Source organism: Diorhabda sublineata, chromosome 8, assembly GCF_026230105.1.
Source record: "Diorhabda sublineata isolate icDioSubl1.1 chromosome 8, icDioSubl1.1, whole genome shotgun sequence".
Classification (NCBI taxonomy): domain Eukaryota; kingdom Metazoa; phylum Arthropoda; class Insecta; order Coleoptera; family Chrysomelidae; genus Diorhabda; species Diorhabda sublineata.
In genome coordinates, this window is record NC_079481.1 from 7,717,541 (window position 1) to 7,744,110 (window position 26,570).

The following is a 26,570-nucleotide window of genomic DNA, read 5'->3' on the forward strand; positions in this document are numbered from 1 at the left end:
TACTGTTGTTGAGGAGTCTTCTTATTGTCACAGCTTCTTTCCTACATAAAAAAATGGGTGGATGCTATGGAGCAGATACTGGGATGAGGTTTTTAGGATTCCTGGAAGCTTCTTTGGCATGGTGGTCTGCGTATTCTCTCAGTGTTGATGTACTTATACCAATAACCCCAAAGATACTGAGAACTCCTCAACTTTCAGCTCTTTACATGCTAGGTATAGTGATTTTTAAAGATTTTCATAAATTAAATGATTAAGACAACGATGGCGTTTTTATCAAAAATTATTTTTAATGTTTGGATGAGGAGAGATTTTTCATTTCGGTTTGAAATTATATGTTTATTTCAGTTATACCAACTACGCAAATTAATGCAGGGTTCGGAAGAAGCGCCGAAAGCTCCCTTGGGAAATAACGCTCGTCCTGTGCAGCCTTTACACCAAAGAACTATTCGGACAAATATTAACTTTAGAAACTCCGACGTAAGTACTTTTCTTTCTTTTTTCTCACCTCTATTACCTCATGTATATATTGTCGTGTGGAAAAACGGTCGAATGCTAAATTTTCCGTGCCATATCTCAAGGGAAGTTCGTGAAAATCATCGTTATTCCGAAAAGATGGCCTAAATTGGGAAAATTTTATAATATTCACTATATAAAAGCACGGAAGATGTGTCAAAAAAAATTAAGTAGTGTAAAAGAAACTCACTTGGTGTATCTACAAAATAAAACCATTAATTATATTTTAAATAACGTTTATAGTAGTAAAAACTAGATGTCATCGTTCTGATTTCCTTATTTTAACCGTTAGCTTTTAAATTTTAACCTTTTAACTTTTAGCTTCAACTTCTTTACTAAGATGAAATTTCTGGAACCTTTGGCGATTATCATACTGAACACACTGTATTACTAACACTCACCATTACACTGTCTGACGCGCGTTTCGATAACAAAGTTATCGTCTTCAGAGAAATCTCAAGCTAAACTGATTCCTTCAGTCTCTGAAGACGATATCTTGGTCATCGAAACGCGCGTCAGACAGTGTAATGGTGAGTGTTGATGTAGTAATACAGTGTGTTCAGTACGTTTAACTTCTTTTTTGTTTTTCCAACACAATGGCCAAAACCATGAACTATTATTTTCTGTTTTATGTTTTGGCATTTTGTCAAAGTTTGGTGAACTTATTTTTTTCAATTTCATTCCGTCTAACAGTGATTTGTGAAGGCTGCTTGTTATGTCTACTTATTCCGGAGGTATTGGCGCTCTACAAGAAGACAAAGAACCATCTGGATTTTGATTTTTCTTTGCTCGCGATGATGTATCTTGAAGAATTCTCCTAAATCGTTCATTCTTGTTGTCACTACTATCTTCATCATCATCATTACTGTTATAGATTGCAAACTGGTCATCTGTGAGGAATACAAACGAAATTCGGAACCACGGAATAAATTCTCCGCTATGCCCACAATGGCCATGTGCTTCATTAAATAAGAAAAGTTTCTTGAGGTTGTGTACAATAAATCTGCATGGGAGGTGCTCCAATATTAACGTCAAACTACCTTCCTGGAGCAACTCTCTTTGTAAGAATCTTTTGCAAAGTGAATTTATGCTTATCGACAATTCGTTTTGAAGGATGTAAAATTGTTAACATTTTCTTTATTAAAAGCTCTGGCTCTCGCCATTGAAGTTCCTTCGAGTTTCTGAAGAGAAACCCGAGGATTTCGTTTCAAAAATTGGATTCTTAATGATGAAGAAGATGCTCAGAGCTAATTCCTTCCATAATATCCGAAAAATATCAGCATCCCTCTTGATAGTCGTCTTGGGACCCCATACACACGAAATTCAAACCGAAATCACTATTTTTGTACGCAGCAACCATCATTTTCAGACCTCAATCCATAGTGGCCTATTTTTGACATTATTATCCTGAAAATATTTTTTTTTCTATAAAAAAAATGTGGTCTTCGAAATTGAACAGTTCAGACTACCTTCCTGGAGCAACTCTCTTTGTAAGAATCTTTTGCAAAGTAAATTTATGCTTATCGACAATTCGTTTTGAAGGATGTAAAATTGTTAACATTTTCTTTATTAAAAGCTCTGGCTCTCGCCATTGAAGTTCCTTCGAGTTTCTGAAGAGAAACCCGAGGATTTCGTTTCAAAAATTGGATTCTTAATGATGAAGAATATGCTCAGAGCTAATTCCTTCCATAATATCCGAAAAATATCAGCATCCCTCTTGATAGTCGTCTTGGGACCCCATACACACGAAATTCAAACCGAAATCACTATTTTTGTACGCAGCAACCATCATTTTCAGACCTCAATCCATAGTGGCCTATTTTTGACATTATTATCCTGAAAATATTTTTTTTTCTATAAAAAAAATGTGGTCTTCGAAATTGAACAGTTCAGACTACCTTCCTGGAGCAACTCTCTTTGTAAGAATCTTTTGCAAAGTGAATTTATGCTTATCGACAATTCGTTTTGAAGGATGTAAAATTGTTAACATTTTCTTTATTAAAAGCTCTGGCTCTCGCCATTGAAGTTCCTTCGAGTTTCTGAAGAGAAACCCGAGGATTTCGTTTCAAAAATTGGATTCTTAATGATGAAGAAGATGCTCAGAGCTAATTCCTTCCATAATATCCGAAAAATATCAGCATCCCTCTTGATAGTCGTCTTGGGACCCCATACACACGAAATTCAAACCGAAATCACTATTTTTGTACGCAGCAACCATCATTTTCAGACCTCAATCCATAGTGGCCTATTTTTGACATTATTATCCTGAAAATATTTTTTTTTCTATAAAAAAAATGTGGTTGTCGAAATTGAACAATTGTTTGCGGTACTTCTTGGGTAATTTGGATATTTACGTAACCGTCAGACTAACATAACCTCAAAAAATTGTCACATGAAATTATAGATAGATAAGTGATCTTTATGATGATATAATAAAACATGTAATTCAATTTAATCATGAGAAGTTTCTTCAGAAAGATTATTGCATTAACCTCGTCTGTATCTACGTATAACAAACGCAAACTTTGTATACTACATCAGTTGAAATTACGCTACTTTCCCCTATATGTTATAAAATAAATTTAAAATCAAATTTTTAAACGAAAATTTGACGTTTATTTTCTTATTCTACAAATGCGAATGTGAAATGTCGTGTGGAAAATATCGAGTCGATTTCCATAGTTCATATATTTCAACTTCTACATATTATTCAAATGAGAACGGTCTTTGTTGATTTTTATTTTCTTTTCGAGAATGTATGGGATCCATTATATCTTTGTAGGTCCGGCGAAATGTCCATTGTCATCATACAAAGAACGAGAATATACTATTATGTAATAAAGAATATTATCGATTTGTGAAAATGTTGTTTACCGAATTAGTTTTAAGGTCGAGTGAATTTATTGATTCAAATCACCAGCTGTACATAACTTGTATTGTCAATAAGTTCAAATCACGTCTTAATATTTTCGTAAAAAATCTAAATATACATAGCAACGGATTATTAGACAAGAATATACAGAACGCATCTACGAGAACCTCCTGGAAAATTTCCGATCTCAACAATTATAAATATACGATGGAAAATATATTTAGACATAAGATGGAAGGTTTTCACTGAAATTTCTGCCATTTTGGACACTTCGTTACTGTTTAATAACCGCTGAAAATTGAAAAAAATTGAGTATCAACATTTGCTCAAACTCATTTATATAAAACTTTGATACTAAATTCAGTTTTGGGTAATTATACACTTTCACGGTTACCTGGTTATTTGGCTCTAGAAAATCGAAAAATGGATGGATTTTAATGATCTTGGTCTCAAAATGTTCCATTTTACGGCGGATTTATAAAAAAAAATACGAAAACTAAAAAAAATAAATATTTTTTACAGTTTCATGACTTTAAATGCAAAAAAAATGACTTTCTACATTAAATCCTTCGTAACTGTTTCTGACGTCATGGAATCAAGTTCGTATATTTTTTTTCGCAATTTACATAAAAAAACGAATATTTAAAAAAAAAGTTTTCTACTATTTAAGGTTTAAATCTATTAAAAACCGCAAATTCAGCCAGTACCCCCGTGTTTTGCATAAATTCGTCGTAAAATGGAATATTTTGAGACCAAAATTATAAAATTTATCTATTTTTCGATTTTTAATGGTCCAAAAACTATTAACATTGAAGAATATAGTACGAAACTATTCTCGAAAATTGATTGTTTTACATCGATTTCATTTTAAGCTATAAAAACTGAAAAAATCATTCTTTTTGGATTTTTTTTAAATTGTTTATTAATTTATGTAGAATACAAAAAAATATAAGAACTTTATCTGATAATGAGATAATTTTTTGTGAAGGATTATTTTGTAAAACCGTTTTTTTTACGATTTAAAACAGTAAAACTATGAGAAATTTTCATTCCAGCTATTTCTACTATTTTTTTTTATAAATCCGCCGTAAAATGGAACATTTTGAGACCAAGATCATTAAAATCCATCCATTTTTCGATTTTCTAGAGCCAAAAAACCAGGTGACCGTGAAAGTGTATAATTACCCAGTTTTGTTGTAGACTTTTCTGATATCGTTAAATACACAAGTTTACACGGTTTCCATACCCCAGATAAAAGTTATTTTATTATTAATTTAGGTAAAATTTCTTACTTATTGTTTAAAAAAAATATTTTGATATTAATACTAAAGAGAAAAATTAAAAATGATTTATAAATAAGTTAATAATAAATCAATAGTAATCCCCTAACATATTTTAATCCCAGAATCCCTTAAAAAACCTTTCTCTTGTTCGTTTTTAAAGATGGCGTATACAGTAAATGAATTTTCGATAACATGAAAATTTTTATGAGAAATTTCCACTGTTTTTATTTTCCAAAAAACTTTCCGCGACCTTTTCGAATGACTTCCAAGCGGATTTTTCACATATAAAAGGTTTTCAAGCTGAGAATCTTCCATTACTATTTTTGTTATCTCACGAGCCCCAATTTGATATTTTGCTCGGGATATACTAATCCCGAATGGGCCATTCTTTCTACTATTGTCCCACAAACAAAGGAGACAACTGTTTTGGTATAACCACCCCGCAATCCCAATAACACACCAATGACCTTGAGATCTTCTTTCCTTTGGTATTCTTTATACTGAGCTCTGCATAAGATCTTGATGATTATAAATCTACTGAGCTCCTCCATGGGACATAAACTTGCGATTTGTCTGGACCCTATTAAAAAAATTATTCGTACTGAAATGTTTTCTTGATCGGTCACTTAGACGTACCAAATTTGGTGCACATTAACACGAAAATATCAAACCCAAAACTAAAATTCGTCCACAAAAGTTTTGTTCAAACTTTAGTAAATCTTCGTTTAGTGTTTGAAACTCTGATATGGCACTATTGAATCCTGTAAACATCATCTTAAAGTATCCATTGGAGGTAAAATGTCAATTTCAAATTTTTTTGATAGGTGGCTGTATTGCGCGAGATTTCACATTGTCACATAATGTTATAATAAACTCAACAACGTCCCTTGAATAATTAGAGAAGCTTATTTCGTTCTTAATTACTTTTTTCTCTGTTTTGATTACATTTTCCTCTACCAAAATTGATGAGCATTGACCCGCAAATTCGTATACATCATATCGTTCGGATCGTTTGAAAAAAAAAATTGCAAGCAAAAAAAATAACGGAAATCTAATTAAGTTTAATGGAATTTAAAAAAATATTGATCCTTTCCATTTAATATTCCTTCAAATTTTACATAGTCTCCAAAACTTTGAGAAAAAACTATTATTATATTTATAGTTTTATTAAGAAAATGGTTATTGGAAATATTTAACGTAGAAAATGACATTTTCTTTAGAATGGTTCACGACACGCCCATGTCTTTTAGAACAAAGTTTGACTAAAAATTGATTCGTCTCCGAAAGCGTTCTGTTAATGTCATTTGAACGCGGAATCATTGAAGCATTCCTCGAAGAAAGAAAATAAGCAATTGACTTTTCAAATCGACAGTTATTTAGCTGTAAAATTGTAAAATCGAGCGAAAAACCTTTAAATGTTAACAGACTTGTTAACGCGTGGTCTGAATTATTTTTTCGCATATAAATTCGAGTCTATCTACGTCAAGTTTTTCAATTAACTTTGTCACTGATACAAAAAAGACTCTATACAAATATCGGTTCGTTGCTAGAAAAATGACACAAGTCAAAGCATTTTTTTAGGTTATAACTCAAAGTAATAATGCATTCTTCAGTAGGATTTAATGTTTAATTGAAATATTTGAACTACATCTTAAAAAAATGGAAAATTCTGACCCTTATTCGAGTTGTGACACTTTTTCATAGAAACTAATCGTCATTTTACTTATTAATGTCGGTTTAACTATCTAATCATTAAAAAAACTGTGTCAAATTATAATTTTACTAAAGTCCTAGTCTTAATATGAAAATATACAGAAAATACGTTTGAAAAAATCGAGCGAAAAACCTTTGAATGTTAACCGACTTGTTAACGCGTGGTCTGAATCATTTTTTCGCATATAAATTTGACTCTATCTACGTCAAGTTTTTCAATTAACTTTGTCACTGATACAAAAAAGACTTTATACAAATATCGGTTCGTTGCTAGAAAAATGACACAAGTCAAAGCATTTTTTTAGGTTATAACTCAAAGTAATAATGCATTCTTTAGTAGGATTTAATGTTTAATTGAAATATTTCATCTACATCTTTAAAAAATGGAAAATTCTAGCCCTTATTCGAGTTGTCACACTTTTTCATAGAAACTAATCGTCATTTTACTTATTAATGTCGGTTTTAATTATCTAATCATTAAAAAAACTGTGTCAAATTATAATTTTACTAAAGTCCTAGTCTTAATATGAAAATATACAGAAAATACGTTTGAAAAAATCGAACGAAAAACCTTTGAATGTTAACAGACTTGTTAACGCGTGGTCTGAATCATTTTCTTGAATTTTCGATCTAAGTTTTTCAATTAACTGTTTCAAAAAGTTATACAAATATCGCTTCGTTGCTAGAAAAGTGACACAAGTCAATATAATTTTCTAGGTTATAACTCAAAGTAATAATGCATTATTTAGTAAGGTTTAATGTTTAAATGAAATATCTGAACTATACCTCAGAAAAAACGGAAAACTTTAGCTCTTATTAGTTGTGACACTTTTTCATAAAAACTAATTGTCATTTTACTTATTAATATCGGTTTTAATAATTTAATCATTGAAAAAACTGTGGTAAATTAAAGACTTTATAGGTTAGTTGAAAGAAAAGTGACACAAGTCAAAGCACTTTTTTAAGTTATAATGTAATAATGCATTCTTCAGTAGGATTTAATGTTTAATTGAAATATTTGAACTACATCTTAAAAAAAATTCATACCAAAAGTTAAAAAAAGAAAATTTAAGCCCTTATTCGAGTTGTGACACTTTTTCATAATAACTAGGCACTACCTAACTTAATAATAATAACAACTTATATATGATTATTATGAAAATTATGTTAAATAATAGTTTTAAGAAAACATTTCTATAAAATTTTTATAGAAAAATGACTCAATCCTAAAAGTGACGTTCTATAAAAAACATAACATAAACTTACCTTCTAGGAAAACTGATATAAAACCAAGTCAGACGTTTTTCGATAAAGTTTTGACAAATACGACGTTTTCTCATGGGATTAAAATCACAACTGTCACTTTTCTTTGAAAACAAAAGAATCATCACTAAAATAAACAAACGATACTTAAACCTCCGAGCGGCGACTAGTGATTTACAGTAATGTCACTTTTCCACATAAACCTGTTGCGGTTTTAGATTCATTTTGACTTGTGTCACTTTTCTACCAACTAATTTTCTTCAAATGAATTCACCAAACTAGTAAACGTTCGAAATTGAATCAAATTCATCATAAGGGCTTGAAAATGAGTAGTAAATGTTTTCCAAGCACAGTTCCATTTAATTTCGTTACCGTATATGATCGAAGGCTAAAAAGGGCATCTTTATTTAACTCTTGTTAGAAATTTCTTTTTATAAACTAACTAAAACCGTTCTTTTTGATCAAAATTAGGAATTCATGCTTGGAATCGTTTCAAACCTAACGCCCATAGTTTTTATTTAATATGTGTGCGGTAGGCTGAAAATTTTTTGAATTTTGAACCGATATAGGAAAAAAATCTGTTTTATACACAGTAAAACTTCAATTACTACTACTAACAACTAAAATAGTGTTTTATTGTTATTAAAATTTACGTTGTGCTACACAATAAGCAAGTTTTCTTCATAATAATTGTCAAAGTTAATTTCTGATAATTTCAAGGCAGCAAAGATTGATTAAGAATTCGAATGAGTCTTTGTACAACGACAAACTTCCAAACCAACCATTAATTATTTCAGTAAAGTTGGAAACAAGTTAAAAAGTTGCAGTGGAAAAATATCCTTCGGAGATTGATTTCCTTTTGAATATTTACGTCAATAAAATTCACTCCAGGAAACGTGGAGGGAAATATTAATTCGGAGAGCCCTTTAGAAATAGACTGAAACTAATTTCGAACTTGCGCCGATTCAGATGGGAGTTTATCACTCGGATGATACGAATATCTATCTATCTAGATTGGAAGTATTGATTTATATATCTGTTTCAAGATTTCGGAATTTGGTAGATATTTTTTGAAGCCGGACCATGGTAATCCGTCGTCGCATAACAACGTTGAACAATGGTAAAATATAATAGGACGGAAATGAGTATATACACTACGGTCGGACGGATCAGCCATAACATAACCTATAAAGCTGCTACGCGAGCTCGTGAACCCCTAAACACGTGAATATATTCATTCAACTTCAACACAGGAAATTGGAAACCAGACAATACAAATTTTGCTTTCGCTCCAGTCGGGATTTGTGGATTTTCTATGTAAATTTTAATTATTGTCTTTAAATGTTTACCAAACACCGCAATGAATCTACGAAAACTTTTGTTAAATTTAATACCAAATACATAAAAATCAATTTCTAGTTCTACAGAATACTACCACTACACCAACACTCAAAATCACACTGACGAACGCGCGTTCCCATAACGAGATTGAAGGTAAACTGAAAAGATCTCTGAAGATGATAACGTGGTTATCGAAACCCAAAACAAATATGGCTGTGGGATGACGTACATATCTAATTTCTTTTTAACCTGTCCAAGGAATTAGTTAAAGAAAAATTGAAGAACGTTTTCAGTAAGACAAAAATTACTCATTGTTTTTCAAAAACGACGATTGTGATACCCCTCGTCGATTCTCCTCTATAAATTGTTATAATTTTCTTTATATATTTCTCTGTAACTACACTCAGAAAAAAGTTAGAAACCATCTCATCGTAAATACACTGAATCACGTAGAAATCAATTAATTCTGACCAAATTGTACTAGTGAATTTATTTGGTTCATAGAAAAACTAATTATGTGTTTATTGCGATGAAAAATAATTTTATTTTCGAACGAAATAACAATTTTTAATTATATTATCTTATATTTATGATAGTTATAGCTGTGTTAAATTATCTTTCACATTTTGGCAACGTCGCCAAGTATTTTAAATTAGATTCTCTCTAATATTCTAGACACGTATTACATTTCTCCATTTGCACTTATATTTTGAAAAAGACGCAATTATATTCAGTATAATAGCAGAATAAACTACTTTTGAAATAACTGTATTTATTTCCATCATGAAATTTAATAAAGGCCAGAAGAACTTGCCAACGTTTAGTGGAAATGTCTATTTTATGTCATAAGTGTTTATTTTGAAGAAAGTTTCGACTATAAAATAAATTATATTGATTCATATACCGGGATTTGATGCAAAATAATCTGGAAATAGTAGGTGTCGTTAAAATAATTCTGCGAAACAAAAAAAAGTCTCATACGACCCCTCGTTTCTAAGTTGAGAAATCAGAACTTATATTTAAATATATTTTCTAAATCATACAATTCTACACTACTATTTAAAAGACAGGGGCGGTCCATGCTCTATCGTAACTTTTATAGGGACAACCTGTACAATCTAAAAATTCCAAAAACGAATCTACGGAGGATAATCAAATGTTTACTGGTGAAGCTGGTTTCACACGAGACGGTTTGACTATAATTTAGATTTATTGGCAGATGAAATCCTCACGATACAATTCAAACGAATAATCAACATCAATTTTGGATTAATTTGTACACAGGAATAGGAATTTAATAGGTCCATGTAGCTGAATAGTCAGCGATATTAAGAATGCCTCTCAAATGAATTCCCATCTATGTTAAATGTCGATTTGCATGACCACCACGTTCTCCTGATTTAAATACAATGGATTCTTTGTTTAACTCGATAAAATTCATGGTTTAGGACTTATATAGATCGAAAACGGTTCGCCATAAAGAAACATTCTGAAGAATATTAACATAAATCGTTATTATTTATTAAAAATACTTATTGGAGACATTGAAACACAAACTAATATTTTTTATTCAACTACTGTCAAACATCGTGTTACTTACATAAAGAAAAAATTGAAATGTAAAGAAAATTTAGTTGGTTAACCTACAATTTATCAAAAAAGAAACTGTAACAAATTTTCTTTGCACTTCTGCACACTTCCGAAATCTACGGAGGATAATCAAATGTTTACTGGTGAAGCTGGTTTCACACGAGACGGTTTGACTATAATTTAGATTTATTGGCAGATGAAATCCTCACGATACAATTCAAACGAATAATCAACATCAATTTTGGATTAATTTGTACACAGGAATAGGAATTTAATAGGTCCATGTAGCTGAATAGTCAGCGATATTAAGAATGCCTCTCAAATGATTTCCCATCTATGTTAAATGTCGATTTGCATGACCACCACGTTCTCCTGATTTAAATACAATGGATTCTTTGTTTAACTCGATAAAATTCATGATTTAGGAGTTATTTAGATCGAAAACGGTTCGCCATAAAGAAACATTCTGAAGAATATTAACATAAATCGTTATTATTTATTGAAAATACTTATGGGAGGCATTGAAACACAAACTAATATTTTTTATTCAACTACTGTCAAACATCGTGTTACTTACATAAAGAAAAAATTGATATGTAAAGAAAAGTTAGTTGGTTAACCTACAATTTATCAAAAAAGAAACTGTAACAAATTTTCTTTCCACTTCTGCACACTTCCGAAATTTACGGAGGATAATTAAATGTTTACTGGTGAAGCTGGTTTCACACGAGACGGTTTGACTATAATTTAAATTTTTTGGCAGATGAAATCCTCACGATACAATTCAAACGAATAATCAACATCAATTTTGGATTAATTTGTACACAGGAATAGGAATTTAATAGGTCCATGTAGCTGAATAGTCAGCGATATTAAGAATGCCTCTCAAATGATTTCCCATCTATGTTAAATGTCGATTTGCATGACCACCACGTTCTCCTGATTTAAATACAATGGATTCTTAGTTTAACTCGATAAAATTCATGATTTAGGACTTATGTAGATCGAAAACGGTTCGCCATAAAGAAACATTCTGAAGAAAATTAGCATAAATCGTTATTATTTATTAAAAATACTTATTGGAGACATTGAAACACAAACTAATATTTTTTATTCAACTACTGTCAAACATCGTGTTACTTACATAAAGAAAAAATTGAAATGTAAAGAAAATTTAGTTGGTTAACCTACAATTTATCAAAAAAGAAACTGTAACAAATTTTCTTTGCACTTCTGCACACTTCCGAAATCTACGGAGGATAATTAAATGTTTACTGGTGAAGCTGGTTTCACACGAGACGGTTTGACTATAATTTAGATTTATTGGCAGATGAAATCCTCACGATACAATTCAAACGAATAATCAACATCAATTTTGGATTAATTTGTACACAGGAATAGTAATTTAATAGGTCCATGTCGCTAAATAGTCAGCGATATTAAGAATGCCTCTCAAATGATTTCCCATCTATGTTAAATGTCGATTTGCATGACCACCACGTTCTCCTGATTTAAATACAATGGATTCTTAGTTTAACTCGATAAAATTCATGATTTAGGACTTATGTAGATCGAAAACGGTTCGCCATAAAGAAACATTCTGAAGAAAATTAGCATAAATCGTTATTATTTATTAAAAATACTTACTGGAGGTATTGAAACACAATCTAATATTTTTTAATCAACTGCTGTCAAACATCGTGTTACTTACATAAAGAAAAAATTGAAATGTAAAGAAAATTTAGTTGGTTAACCTACAATTTATCAAAAAAGAAACTGTAACAAATTTTCTTTGCACTTCTACACACTTCCGAAATCTACGCAGGATAATTAAATGTTTATTGGTAAAGCTGGTTTGACACGAGACGGTTTTTTTTTGATGATTGATCGATAGAATAAACTTGTTGTGACGCTATAAAACAGAAGCTTCGAAGAAAATTCATCTGTAGACCCCTGAAATGTATAGAAATGCAAAGTTCCCACTAGGAATCTTCATGTAGTGGCTCCCAGTGGGAGTGGATTCTATAACATATTTGCTTTATCTATTGCAGATCTTTCTCAATATCTTTTCATTATTTATCATACAAATCCGCTTTTATTCCTTTTGCCTGTGGTATCATAATTTATCGCTTGTCTGGTTTATTTGTTGTCGTTTCCATATTCATCTATTTCATCTTCTTCAGTTATATTCCGAAGATGTTAATGAATCATCTTGATCTGTTTATAACTCGTAAACAACGATTAATTCTCTGGACCAACTTTCTATATCATTAGTCTGGAATTTCGTATTTACTAAACTGCCTAAATAACAGAAATTTTCTTCTTATTTTCCTTCTTAATATAGGTTTTTCTTTTGGTTTCTCTATCTTGTTATATATTAGCTTTTGACTGTTTATGTTGATTTATATTTTTCTTATTTATTACGTTATCGTCGAAATCAATGTCTTCCGCTTTTTCATAGGGGTTCCTAGCGTTTTATTCTCTGTTTCAAAGTTAATTGTAGTGTTAAAAAAATAATTCATACAATTTTAGATGAATTATTCATCTCCAAACAATCATTAGGGGTAATCCACCCTGTTAACTAACTCTCCCTTTGATATACCTATGTAAACCGAGCACGAAATGTCATAATTCAACAACTGGTGATATAAGCCAAGAGAATGACTGAATGAGAGAGGCACTCCGAATGTCGCCACTAAATCCCCCACGTCTCTGTGGTTTGCCATGTTGTTTTCTTTGAATTAGACGGTATCTTGGTCGCAAATCGTCCTTGTATGTTCGTCTAGTCAGTGCTAATGTACACTTTGCATGCTCTCTACTCGAAAATCTACGTGATAGATGACTCCGGATTCCCTTAGGGAAAGGCTTGCTTAATGGGGGTTTTGTGGTGTCCTCACGGCGCATTTTCCCTATCGTCGACAAAGTTTTACGACGAACGCGGAGACGAAACGACGACATGAAACGTTAAATATTTTCAATAATTAGATTTTTCTCAGTTTTCACAAAAGAAAAATCGTGTTTAATATAATATTACAGTTAGTTACAGCTATTCACTACTAGGTAGCACCTCTATGCAGTATATACACACATATTCGATACGTAGCGTGGGGTGGCGTGGCGTATTTCTTGTGGGTTTCGATTTAATACACTATTCGTTTATTTAAAAGTTATTACCGACAAAAGGCGCTGATAAACTAAACTAAATAACTGCATAATACAAAATTAAAACTTTCCATTTACTATTTTCGAAGTTATTTTTATTTTCCGAAGTGAATCGTGGAAGAGCCTCGATATAACCATTATTTAAAGAAATACAACGTCTGAATGCACTGCATTCTATTATTCGAAAAGTTTTCTCTGTTCCGCGCGCTAAAAATGTTTAACAAAAAAAGGAGCAATCATCTAATTGTGCTTCAAACTTCAGTATTTACTAAGGAGTGTAAAACAACAAGCATTTCACGGGATTTAATACTGGCAAAAAATGTCGTTGTCGAGCTTTCGCGCTCTCAGCTTGATTGCTTACACCAAGCCACTTAACTTATTATAATTTTATTAATGATGTCGCTGAGCTTAATTATCCAGCACTCTAAATATTGTAAAGTTGTAAATTTCGAACGATTGGTTCCTATATCACATTGAGACTTGAATAGTTAGAAACTGAAAAAAGTTGTTTCCATTGGAATCAATTTTCTTCAGGTCTAGGGTTAAGGTGAATAACTACAGCTTTGAGTACAGTTTTGGAGCTTTGACGATTGCTCAAATCGAATACCCACGAGCTTCTTGTTTCAGCTTATACTTTATTTCATTTTATAAGATTACGCAGACTCTGGATACCTCTTTTTAACGAGATTATCTAATTTTTCTTTATTTTGTGTGCTGGTATCAAATTTCGAGAAACATTGTTTTCTTTCTTTGTCAATTCCTATCCAAACTGAATTATCCAATGTCATAAACTTTATCTAATTCGTATTTTATTTACTTGGTTCTCATACAGATCTCTCCATGTTATTTGGGAGCTATTATAGCATTTGATGTGGATTATTGAAGACGAAAAAGATACAGAAAAATAAAAGCATTGGTTTGGAAACAGAGTAGCAAGAAAATAAACTAAATAAAATCATATTTGTGAAGGGTTGCATGGTGTATAACCATGGTTGAAGTGTAGGTATATCACAATCAAAACAATGGACTGAAAAAGGAGGACCTGGTTCCAAAGAAGGCATAGATTGTTCCATCTGCAGGCAAGATCGTGGAGTCGGTTTTTTGGGATAATTTCCATTGATTATCAACAGCGAGTACTATTTAAACTCATTGTAACGTTTTATCGAAGAAATCAAGCAAAAACGGCCGCGTTTGACCAACTAGAAAGTGTTGTTTCATCAAACCAGTACATCAGTTCACACATCAGTTATTGCAATGGTCAAAATTAAAGAATTATCATGCACCCTCCGTTATTTTCTGTTCTCAAACTTGAAAAATGACTTGATGGTCAAAGATTCTCCAGCAATGATATCGACAGTTAATGGTTATTTTAAGGATCTTGACGATTTAGGTTATTGAAGAAAAATGTATGGGACTGAATGGAGATAACGTTGAAAAATGAATATATTTTCTTCCGAAATTTTGATTTTTTCTTGGAGACCATCCTCGTATCTTCATAACCTAACTACGATTTATTTTTTATATGATACTGAAATTATATTTGGTCGTGACTTTCCAAATATTTGGAAAACATGGAATATCTACGAATATTAACCCGGCTTAAATCATAATATTGACTATTTGTGGTAAAATATAATTACCTCGGCGTCGGCATATAATAGCTGTGGCGGCACCTCAATTTCAATTACCCTGATCCCGGACTAAGCGGCTACGGGCTACAAGATATACTCCGGAACCGTTAATGGTTTCGCTACTATTAAAATGAGAGTCAGCGATTACGATATACCGTTCAAACTTTGTTTTCCATCGCTAAAGATATCGAAAGAATTGTCTTTACGCTATTAATTACACATTTTTCAATTTAAAAATTTGATTCGAAAAGTTTACCGAGACGAAAATGTGTCCGCAACTTATAATTAGTTGTATATTATTTATTGAATGGGCTATAACTCGTTGTCGCGACGTTGTCAAATTTTCATCAGTGGAAGACAATCAGAAATAGAAAACCAGCCGAAGAAAATCTACTCAAGATATAGTTAGTTAATGTAGATGCATTAAATGCTTTGTAAATGCTTGCTTAACGATCAGAAATCTCTCAAATCCCATTCACCAACTTTGGTCGATCAACCAAGACCATAAATGTCATATGACGATCTTGCAATATTACTTGACGTACGGCATCGATGTTTTCTAGCCTTACAGCTAATTTTAGACGATTTTCATATCTGCAAATATTGTTATGATAATACGTTTTGAGTAACGTTCATCATTAGAAATGTTAAGCTTTGACTTATTCATATCTCAAAACTTAAGTAGCACCCCTTGTATATAAGAATCTAAAAGGCAGAAGACAATGGTTTTGTCCAAATACGTCACCATGAAGCACTGCAAAGCCAGCGTGGAATATATATAAAAACTGTGGAAAAGTACCGATATCGCGTCCTAGTGGTGAAAAATTTTGGTAAGGACCATCAATATGTCGATATATTTCGTTAGAAATCCAATCGATTACTAGCGGAAATGAAAATTTGTAGACTAAATACCAAATTTTTTAATTTAAGACAGCGAATTTCTCTCTATTTACAATGGAAATGTCAAATAATAACAGGCGAGAGAAAACTAAGACTTTTACCATGTAAATTTGTTAGCCCAAAGTCAAATTTCATCTGGAAGCCGTAGAGACTGGAAAAAATCAAACTGTACGAGTCAAATACCTTATTGGATATAATGTGTTGATCACAAGATTAGTTTTAACTTGGTGATAATAAAAGAAAAAAATCGGTATGCACTTGGATGTGTTTATATTTTGTTTATTATAAATATCGGAAATTCATCAAAAATTGACGGTTTTTCTATGAATAAATAGTGATAAACGAGTTGGATTTTCGTTAGCAATGATAGAAAAACATTTTCTCACAATGAAATTGACGAAATTCCAACCATTTTCCGCACGACAAGTCTATTAAAGGTTTTTAAGTGGAATTTCTGCACGTCTGACTGCTTCACTAAAGACATATCTTTCTATTACAGAAACCCAGCTGTCCCTCCATGCACAAGGAGATGTATTACAAAGGTAAAACTCGACCTCACGTATAACGGTCATGTGTAATATGCAGAATACTAAATGGCACTGTGTTGTTTCAGCTAACAAATGGACGCCCAATGTCAAAGAGCAACACCCGTATCATACACTCCATTCGCTACATTGAAACTCAAGGAGCTTCTCTCCCGAGGTCAGTATAAGAGCTAATGCTTCTTATCTGGTAATCATTTATAATTACATTTTATAGAACGTTATGAGCTACGAGGGTCGCCCACTGTGTAAATACTTCGTGCAAAAAGACATATTTTGTGATACGTATGCAATAATGACCAAAGTGTTTTAGCGTGATTGATAAACAGCGATGTAATAAATTTGTAGATGCCACTGAAACCGAAAATAAACACTATTCAAATTTCGATACACTAGAAATTATATCAACTGACATTTTTAGTACGAGGGTAGTTGGTTTTTCAACCCCAATGATTCAGTATAATGATTGTTATGTAAAGCATCTTTTTTTAACAAATTCACTCACTAGCGATATATCTTGACCAGGTTTTAAGTCCAATAGCTTTCTCTTGGTTAGTATATGTGTTCTATGGATCCAGAAGTTCATGTCTTACAGATAGGATTCCAGTTCGGGAGGTTTTTTCCAATTTCCATACATTAAATCAAATCTAAGGAATGCTGAACACACTGTTTACATTCAGTCTCTCTGAAGACGATAACTTGGTTACTGAAACGCGCGTCAGGCAGTGTAATTGTTTGTGTTGGTGTGAACAGTGTGTTCATTACGTTAAATGCTTGGGAATATCTACGATTTTTGTCTTCAAAAGATTTATATTGTATTGTTCTAAATTTATCAGTTCTATTTTCCCTTTTGGTAATTTTTCCAATAGTAAAAAAATGTTTAGTCTGTAAACTGTATCTTCAGCAGTGGAAAATCAGGATTTCTGGGAGATTTTTTGGGGTTTACATATACAGTTATTGATATGGAGAGTCCGGAGAAGCTTCAACTTCAGTTTCAGCTAAGTATTGGAAAACACATTGGATTTTTATTGTGGTTTTTCACTCGTAGATCTTCGAGAGTAAGCATTTGTTTTATTTTTAGTTTGCAAACTGCGTTTCCAAATAATATTATTTGTGCAGCTTGTTCATAAATCTATTTAAAGAAAAATTCAGCTTTGTCAAAGATATTTGAAGAGTTCGTATTCGGTTTCAGTGGTGATTTCCCAAAAATATTGTGGGTTTTTCAATAATAATGTAAATGATATAAAACTTTTGTTATTTCTCCTTCAAGTATCTTAACTCAAATTTGCACCAAGTTTCCTCATCTTTCAGTGAGTTCTTCGAAGAAACATTTAAAAACAGCCCCCTCATTTAAATCAAACATTTCTTGCATTATAAGTTCATATAAAACTTTTCTTTCGAGGATAGTAAGTCACCTAGGATTTTGTACTTTTATCCCTTAACGTACTTAACGTAATTCAAGAGAAAATAGGGCGCGAGTAAGATCACTTATAAAAGTAACTGAAGTGTGAAGATAGCGAAAATTGCTTAGTCCAGAAAAATGACTACACTGTATATTATTTCCGGTTCGTTGACTGAAACTGAAGGAATTATTAAAAGAGTGTTCATATTATAATAATGTAACTGTATAAAAATTTATTCCAGTTTCTATCACAAAAAAATTCTTTTGTGTATTAATTATATAGAAATGTATGTTATTCATTGTTTTATGGAACTTTTATTTCATTATCTCTGCCCTATATTGTTTTTTGTTGTCTTCTACTGTATTTTGTCATATTTTCTGATCTACTCTTATCTTTATTGTTTAATTTGTTATTCACTATTCTCTTTTATAGTCAATGATTATATTTTATGTCTTTTATTGTTTTTTTTGTACCTATTTGACTTTTATTTGTTTGTTCTAATATTATTTTCTGTTCCCTCCTGCTTTTTTTATTGTCTTTCATTATCCACATCATATATTACTACATTTTGTTATCTTTCTCTCTCTTATTATCCTTTCCGTTGTTTTTCATTTCATTCTATTACTCGCTCCCATTTTACTGTTGAGTTTCTTATCGACCATTATCTTTTATTATCTTCTGTCATTTTTCATTCCTTTTTTGAGTCTTTCATTGTTTTTTCTTGAACTCTGTTGTCTTTATTTGTTTATTATTAAATACTAGCTTTTCGGCCTTCATATTGTCATCTTTTATTACCTTTTGTAGTCTTTCTCTTTATTTTCATACTTTTAATTGTCTTTTCTTATATTTTATAGTCTGCTCCCGTTTTTATTTTTAAAATTCTCTTAACTACCATTGTTTTCTGTTACTTTCCATTTCTTTTATATGTCTTCATTGTTTTTTATTGGTCTCTGTAACCTTTAGTCATTTGTAATTAACTCACGTTAATTTCTGTTCCCTCTATTTGTTTTTCGTTGTCTTCGAATGTCTTCTGTTGCTTGTTGTTCTCTGACACTATTTTTTGTTCCCTCTAGTTGTTTTTCGTGATCTTCGAGTTACTTTTTGTTGTCTGACACAATTTTTTGTTCCCTCTAGTTGTTTTTCGTTGTCTTCGAGTTACTTGTTGTTGTCTGACACTGTTTTCTGTTTCCTCTAGGTGTTTCTCGTTGTCTTCTGTTGCTTGTTGTTATCTGACACTATTTTTTGCTCCCTCTAGTTGTTTTTCATTGTCTTCGAGTTACTTGTTGTTGTCTGATATTATTTTCTGTTCCCTCTAGGTGTTTCTCGTTGTCTTCTGTTGCTTGTTATTGTCTGACACTATTTTTTGTTCCCTCTAGTTGTTTTTCGTTGTCTTCCAGTTACTTGTTATTGTCTGACACTATTTTCTGTTCCCTCTAGTTGTTTTTCGTGGTCTTCGAGTTACTTGTTGTTGTCTAACACTGTTTTCTGTTTCCTCTAGGTGTTTCTCTGTTGCTTGTTGTTATCTGACACTATTTTTTGCTCCCTCTAGTTGTTTTTCATTGTCTTCGGGTTACTTGTTGTTGTCTGATATTATTTTCTGTTTCCTCTAGGTGTTTCTCGTTGTCTTCTGTTGCTTGTTATTATCTGACACCATTTTTTGTTCCCTCTAGTTGTTTTTCGTTGTCTTCGAGTTACTTATTATTATCTGATACTATTTTCTGTTCCCTCTAGTTATTTCTCGTTGTCTTCTGCTGCTTGTTGTTGTCTGATACTATTTTCTGTTCCTTCTATTTGTTTTTCGTTGTCTTTGAATTTCTTCTGTTGTTTCTTGTTGTCTGTTATTAGCTTCTTTAGGTCCTTTTTTTAACTTTTATTGTCTTCTCTTCTATTTTGATGATTTTTCTCATCTATTGATGCTGTATATTCCTCGAGATGATCTCCATTGTCTTTTATCATTTTTTCTTATCTTTTATCAACTTTCAAGGTCTTTTGATGCCTGTTTTGGTCTCTATTTTTTTTTTATTCAAACTATTTTCTTTTTTCTTATATTATTGTGAAACCCACCATGTTTATAGCTATAAATATATAAAATTTTTCACAAACAACGTCTTCAAAATATTCCATTAAGTGATTAAGTATGAAAACAAATTGATCGAGGCACATCGACAAGTAAATATTTTACGTAAAATGAAATTTGAGAAACTGGAGGTTTTTCCACATCGTTTATTATGGTGTTTGTGAAAAATAAAGCACGTAGTGATGACCGGTATTTTTACCTTCAACTTTCATAAAATAACATTTTGGAAGGAGGAATTTTATTCTTAATTATGTTTACATTATCTTTAACTTTACATAAAGTTTTTACGAGGAGAAATTTTTACATTCTGGATACCTGATTGCATCCCAATCTAATATTGTTTCCTTAAAACCAAGTATTAAGTGTTGAATGGTTGCTATACGCATTTAAGCAGCTAACTGCTTTTTTCTTTTATCATGACCCTTCACCATGAAGCTCAGTCAATTGCCGATGAATCTTCACTGGTGGTAATCATTATGCTAGGCAGTGTTGTCGGTTTTGGCACATTTTCTCGTGGATATGAGAAACTGACAATTCTAAAAATAGTAGCAGAGTGTAATTTCACGTTATTAAATATATCGCTCATCACTATATATTATGAATGTTGCCCAAAAACAATCTTATGCGTAGATATTTTCGTTAGATGAATAAATAATTAAATTCAGTCTCTATAAACGCTGTAAATATTTAACACATTCGTTTGGGGTGTGACGATTTAACAATAATACGATCGTGTATGTCCAGTAAATATATTAACCAAAAAGAGAATAAAAAAAAAGAAGAAGTAAATAAATTGTAAGTCAATATTATATGAATTAAGAAGGACTATTTTTTGCTAGGAAACTCGTTTATATTATATCGATAAAAATGTTATAAAAAATGCTGTTGATCGTTCGGTTCGTTTTTTATACCGCCTTTGTCAGCAGAGATAAAATCATCCTCATATTCTGTACGAAATATATTTTCTCTCCAAAATTATACTGTCGAAAATCTGATATCTTCGTAATTTGTTTAAATTTTTTCCATTTGGAAAAGTTTTACATAATTGGCTGAGATGTTTTTGATGTAAATATGAATATTTTACTTAACTGTATAATCGAGGGGGGTCAAATATAAAGCGATTATCTGCTTTCTGGTATTTAGTTCAAGAGAAAGAAATATTCAAAACGTTAGTCAACTATGGAAAGCTTGCACAATTCCTATTTATTACTATTTATATATTACACAAAATATCTGGAAATTGCAGATATTTCACTGAAATATTTGAATTAGAAACTGGAATTGATAATTGTTGTTGAAAATTTGTCAATTTTATTAGAAATATTCATGATGCTCACATATTTACGAGAAATTGCATGATTTTTACAAAAAAATTTATAAAGTTAACAATTTTTTTGGTAAAATGTACAAATTTTCAAACGAATTCTATGATTTTCGCAATTTTTCAAATAAGTGGGCAGATTTTTCAAGAATATCTATGATATTCGAATTTTTTTAGAAGTGATTGAATTTTTCGAAAAAATTCCATGCTGTTTGGAGTTTTTTGAGAAATTGATCAAAATATCTCGAAATTCCATTCTATTCCGCGATTTTTCGACAGATTTTCTGAATATATCAATGATTTTTTCAATTTCTCAAAAAGTGGACAGATTCCTCAAAAAAACTGGACAGATTTTGCCCAAATGTCCATAAATTTTGCAATTTTTCTAAAATATGGACAGATGTTCCAAGAATATCAATGATTTTCTTAAATTTTCGAAGGAGAAATTTTGCAAAAATATCCATGATTATCGAAATTTTTCTGAAAATTGGTCAAATTTCCTAAGAATATCAATAGTTCTCGCAATTTTTCAAAAATGTGGACAGATTTTGCAAAAGTATCTATGAATTTCGATGTTTTTGAGAAAAGTTCACAGATTTTCCAAAAATATCCATAATATTCGCAGGTTTTTTGGGAAAAAAATGAAGAAATCTGCTAAAAATCCGTGAAGTACATAATTTTTCAAAAAATTAAAAAAATACTTCCAAAATATCCACGATTTTTCCAATTTTCCAAAAAAGTTTACGGATTTTTCAAGAATATCCATGATTAGTGGAATTTCTCAGAAAAAGGAACAGATTTTCCAAGAATATCAACGATTTTCCTTTTTTTTGAAAAATGTACTGATTTTCCAAAAAATATCCCAGAAAAATTGATAGATTTTTCAAAATTATTCTAAATTCTGGCAATTTTTTAGACAATTGACCATATTTTCCAAAAATATCCATAATATTCTCAATTGCTCAGAAAAGGGGACATATTTTGGAAGAATATCAATAATTCTCCCAATTTTTCAGAAAAGTAAACAGATTTTTGAAAAATATCAATGGTTTTTTCATTTTTTGTTTTTGAGAAAATGTGTGAATTTACCAAAAAATATCCATTATTAAAGGAATTTCTCAGAAAAATTGATAGACAATTGACCATATCTTCCAAAAATATCCATAATATTCTCAATTGCTCAGAAAAGTGGACATATTTTCGAAGAATATCCATGATTTTCCCAATTTTTAGAAAAGTAAACTGATTTTTAAAGAATATCAATGATTTTTCCATTTTTTTTTGAAAAATGTGCGGATTTGCCAAAAAATATCCATTATTCGAGGAATTTCTCAGCAAAATTGATAAATTTTTCAAAATTATCCAAAATTCTGGAAATTTTTCAGACAATTGACCATATTTTTCAAAAATATCCATAATATTCTGAATTGCTAAGAAAAGTAGACATATTTTTGAAGAATATCCATGATTTTCCCAATTTTCAGAAAAGTAAACACATTTTTAAAGAATATCAATGATTTTTCCATTTTTTTTTTTGAAAAATGTGCGGATTTACCAAAAAATATCCAATTGAACATATTTTCGAAAAATATCCATAATATTCGCAATTGCTCCGAAAAGTGGCCAAATATTCAAAGAATACCTATGATTTTCCCAATTTTTCAGAAAAGTAGAGAGATTCTCCAAGAATATCCATAATTTTCGCAATTTCTTAGAAAACTCTACAGATTTTACAAAAAAATCCAAGCCATTTGCTTTTTTCGAGAAAAATGAACAAAACCTTCTAGCATTATCCCTGATTTCTGCAATGTTTGGAAATATCCACGAAATTAACAATTTTTAAGAAAATTACACAAATTTCCTGAAAATATCAATGTTTTGAGAAAATTGCGATAAATTCCTAGAAATATCTGGAAAGATTGGTAAAATTTTGAGAAAATACTTGTATTTTCTTGACAATAACCTAAATTTCTGAAAAAAAAATAAAAAAATTTACTTTCAACCCTCGTATTCAAAATTAAATTCATAACTGTCTCAATGCTCCAGCTGAAATATTCGTCTATAAAAACCCGTTACGATTTAGTTAAAACTGAAACGAACAACTGGTAACTTGACGAAACTGTCCAGATGTCTCTTAAATGAAATTCTCAAATAAGTCTTCCGAATCTAATAGATAATAAACTTCCCTTTTTACACGCCGCTACACAATTTCGAATTCAAATAGACTAGAATTCTTTGACGAATAATTAATTTTATAAATTCAAATCCGTCGACGTCAACCAAATAATCCGTTCGCCGTTAACAAAAATTAAGACCGAAGAAAAGGACACAAAAATCAGTCGGATTCGATTATAGGAATTCATTATTTGATTAAGAATTTTCTTTATTTCCTATTCGTTTTAGTTCGACTTGTTAATTATAGCTGTGGGCAATACACCTTCGTCGAATTCGGAAAGGGTAGCTATGTTTGCAGTAGATTTAGCTGTTACCGCGCGCTATGATGTAATGCTAGTTGTATAGTTGTTTCTGATTTACTCTACGAACTGGTTGGTTTCGTGTGTGTGTGTGTATGTGTGTGTATTTAAACAGAGATTTGCTTTTAATCTACAGCTCGAGGCACGTTTCAGTTCGGACATTAATTTTTTATACACCAAATCGGATATATGTATACGGAACTTTGTCATTAAATTTAAATAAGTATCAGAATATTTTGATAAAGACTTAAAAAGATCGAAACTACAATTTTTATTAATATTCGAAAGCTTAGGAAACATATTTTAAAAAGAGTGTTTGATTTACCTCACTCCCACAAACTAAAACGATCTCTCAACATGCCTTATAATCCCAAAGCTTATAATCGCTCTACTACTATCATTTATCTAGTGAATTTTCTCAATTAATCATGCCTTGTTTAAATTTTTTCACGTGAAACTAAAGACAAATACTAATTCTTAAATAAAGCGAAAACAAGAGGGAAACTTTACATTCGCGTAGTCCCAGAGGTGCCTATCGTATGAAGATATTTATCTTGAACTTCTGTTGGTTGTAGTCTTCGGAGAAGACGCGTTTGGGTAGCTTATTCTACAGGTTTGAACTTCCCCTTGTAGAAGACGCTAGATGCTGTTGCTTTTTGGTCTTGGAGAGGACAAGTTCAACACCAGTCTATTGGATCGGTCTTTGAGAAAGCTACTAAACTAATCGATAAATGAGGACGACAATCCTCACGATCTTAATTTGAGCATGCCAGACCTTGTCAGAAGCTTTCAACATGTCCAGAGCGATTGATCAAAATCAAGGTGTACCTTCCAACTTCTTCAGTTTACGGACCAGAAAGATCTTGATTCATTTGGGCAATTGAGAAGTTTGGTTTTCACTCTTCCATTATATCGTTTTTAGCAAGCAGAGTTTGTACGATTTTTGTACTTGAATTTGAGCAATAAACAGCATTTTTAAATATGTTCGAGCTTAACTAGGCTCCAATTAGATAAATTTTGATCTTTTTCTTTCTTTTCTACACAATCATCAGACCTTTTCTCATTTACACACAAATTCTTAAACAAGTTATGTTCAATACCACCTGGTATGAACTATGTAACCAGCGCCCTCTATGAGAGTCATTTTTTTTTAAAAACCATATAAACGAAAAACATTAGAACATGATTTGATTGGAGGATGATTTTATCGAGATCCGAATTGTTTATGCTTCGTAAAGTAGCACTTTATATATATAATATGTAAATTGCCAAAATGTATTATATAGGTTTAAAATAAACGTTTATAAATTATATTTTGATTTATTTATCATTTATCTACCTCAACCATTCATTCATTCCAATCAGAATATTCGATTCCGAATCATTTAAATAAAATTTGAGACTTTGAAGTCGCAAGCAATCGAAGAATTTTATCTTTTGATTCGCGCTGTTCCACGTGCTCTTCCCATGACTCTTGGAGGTCTGCAGCTTCAGCATGTAACGGTGAGTAGATGCCGGGTTAATAACTTTTTGCAGCTACTTTCCAAACTGTCTAGTTATTTACAATATGGAAGTTGTGTTTAATATTATAAACATCATAAAATTATTTCATCAAAAGCTCTTTACTGGAGGTATGATAATAAAAATTTTGAAAAAACTCCATTGAGATGCTCGGTTTTAAATTAAACTACGGATTAAACTACGCTTAAAACGAAGTTTGTCGCTGAACGTCACCCATCAAACATGAAGTCATTAACTGTGGTTTAAACTGACGTTTAAAGTTTAAACTTTACTTAAATCCTACCTGCACCTATCGACACAGCAAGGAAATGTCTAAATATATCCCTCTGGCTGCATTAGGTCCTTTCTAACATTCCGTATATCCCTCGTAGGGATATATCATCGCTTCCTCGCGATTTTAGCAGATTTAATACAACAAAATGTCATTGAACACGGTATTCAATAAACTGATTCAATTACGATTGGAACAAATCCTTCAAATCCTTTTTTTTCAGCTTTAAACGTCATTGTCTAAATAACGGAGAGGGATAAACGGTTTAGTTTTATAAATAACCGATGAATGAACAAAGAACGATGTTCCTATAAAAAGAACCAGGTGAACAAAGCAAAGTTTTACATAAAAGAGCTTCCATTTAACCTAAAAAATTAACAATGGCGTTGTTAATTCGTCTTCAATTCAATTTATAAATAGATTAATACATAAAATGTATTTAAGTAAACGGATAGATAAGAAAAAAAAATATTAAATGAAAATTGTGTAGAAAAAAAAGTAGCTAGAATAGAGTGTATTTCGTACTATTTTTCCGTAAACAAACAAAAAGTACTTGCTAGAAATTATCCCTACAAAATCGACCACAACATAATGCAAACAGGTCACAAAAAAAGATGAAGTAAACAGTAAATAAACACAACAAGTATCCTTCGCATCCGCCAAACTTAAACATCGATTAACATAACAACTGGA

The 26,570-nt window shown here is 31.2% G+C and overlaps 1 protein-coding gene across 2 annotated transcripts in view; it reads left to right on the forward strand.

Annotated features, from left to right (window-relative positions):
* The window catches only part of LOC130447365 (carbonic anhydrase-related protein 10), a 177,240-nt gene extending 151,911 nt beyond the window's left edge, over nt 1-25,329 (forward strand). Inside the window, exons 8-12 of one of the 2 annotated variants that reach the window (XR_008910238.1) lie at nt 346-477; nt 16,768-16,810; nt 16,882-16,970; nt 17,028-19,420; nt 19,712-25,329. Coding sequence is in view for 1 of the 2 variants with exons in the window: in XM_056784149.1 (XP_056640127.1) it covers nt 346-477; nt 16,768-16,810; nt 16,882-16,946 (240 nt within the window). In the remaining variant the exon portion in view is untranslated. Of the gene's footprint in view, nt 1-345; nt 478-16,767; nt 16,811-16,881; nt 16,971-17,027 lie in introns of both variants that reach the window. The other variant, XM_056784149.1, reaches the window with a different exon arrangement.
* The last annotated feature ends 1,241 nt before the right edge of the window (nt 25,330-26,570 follow it).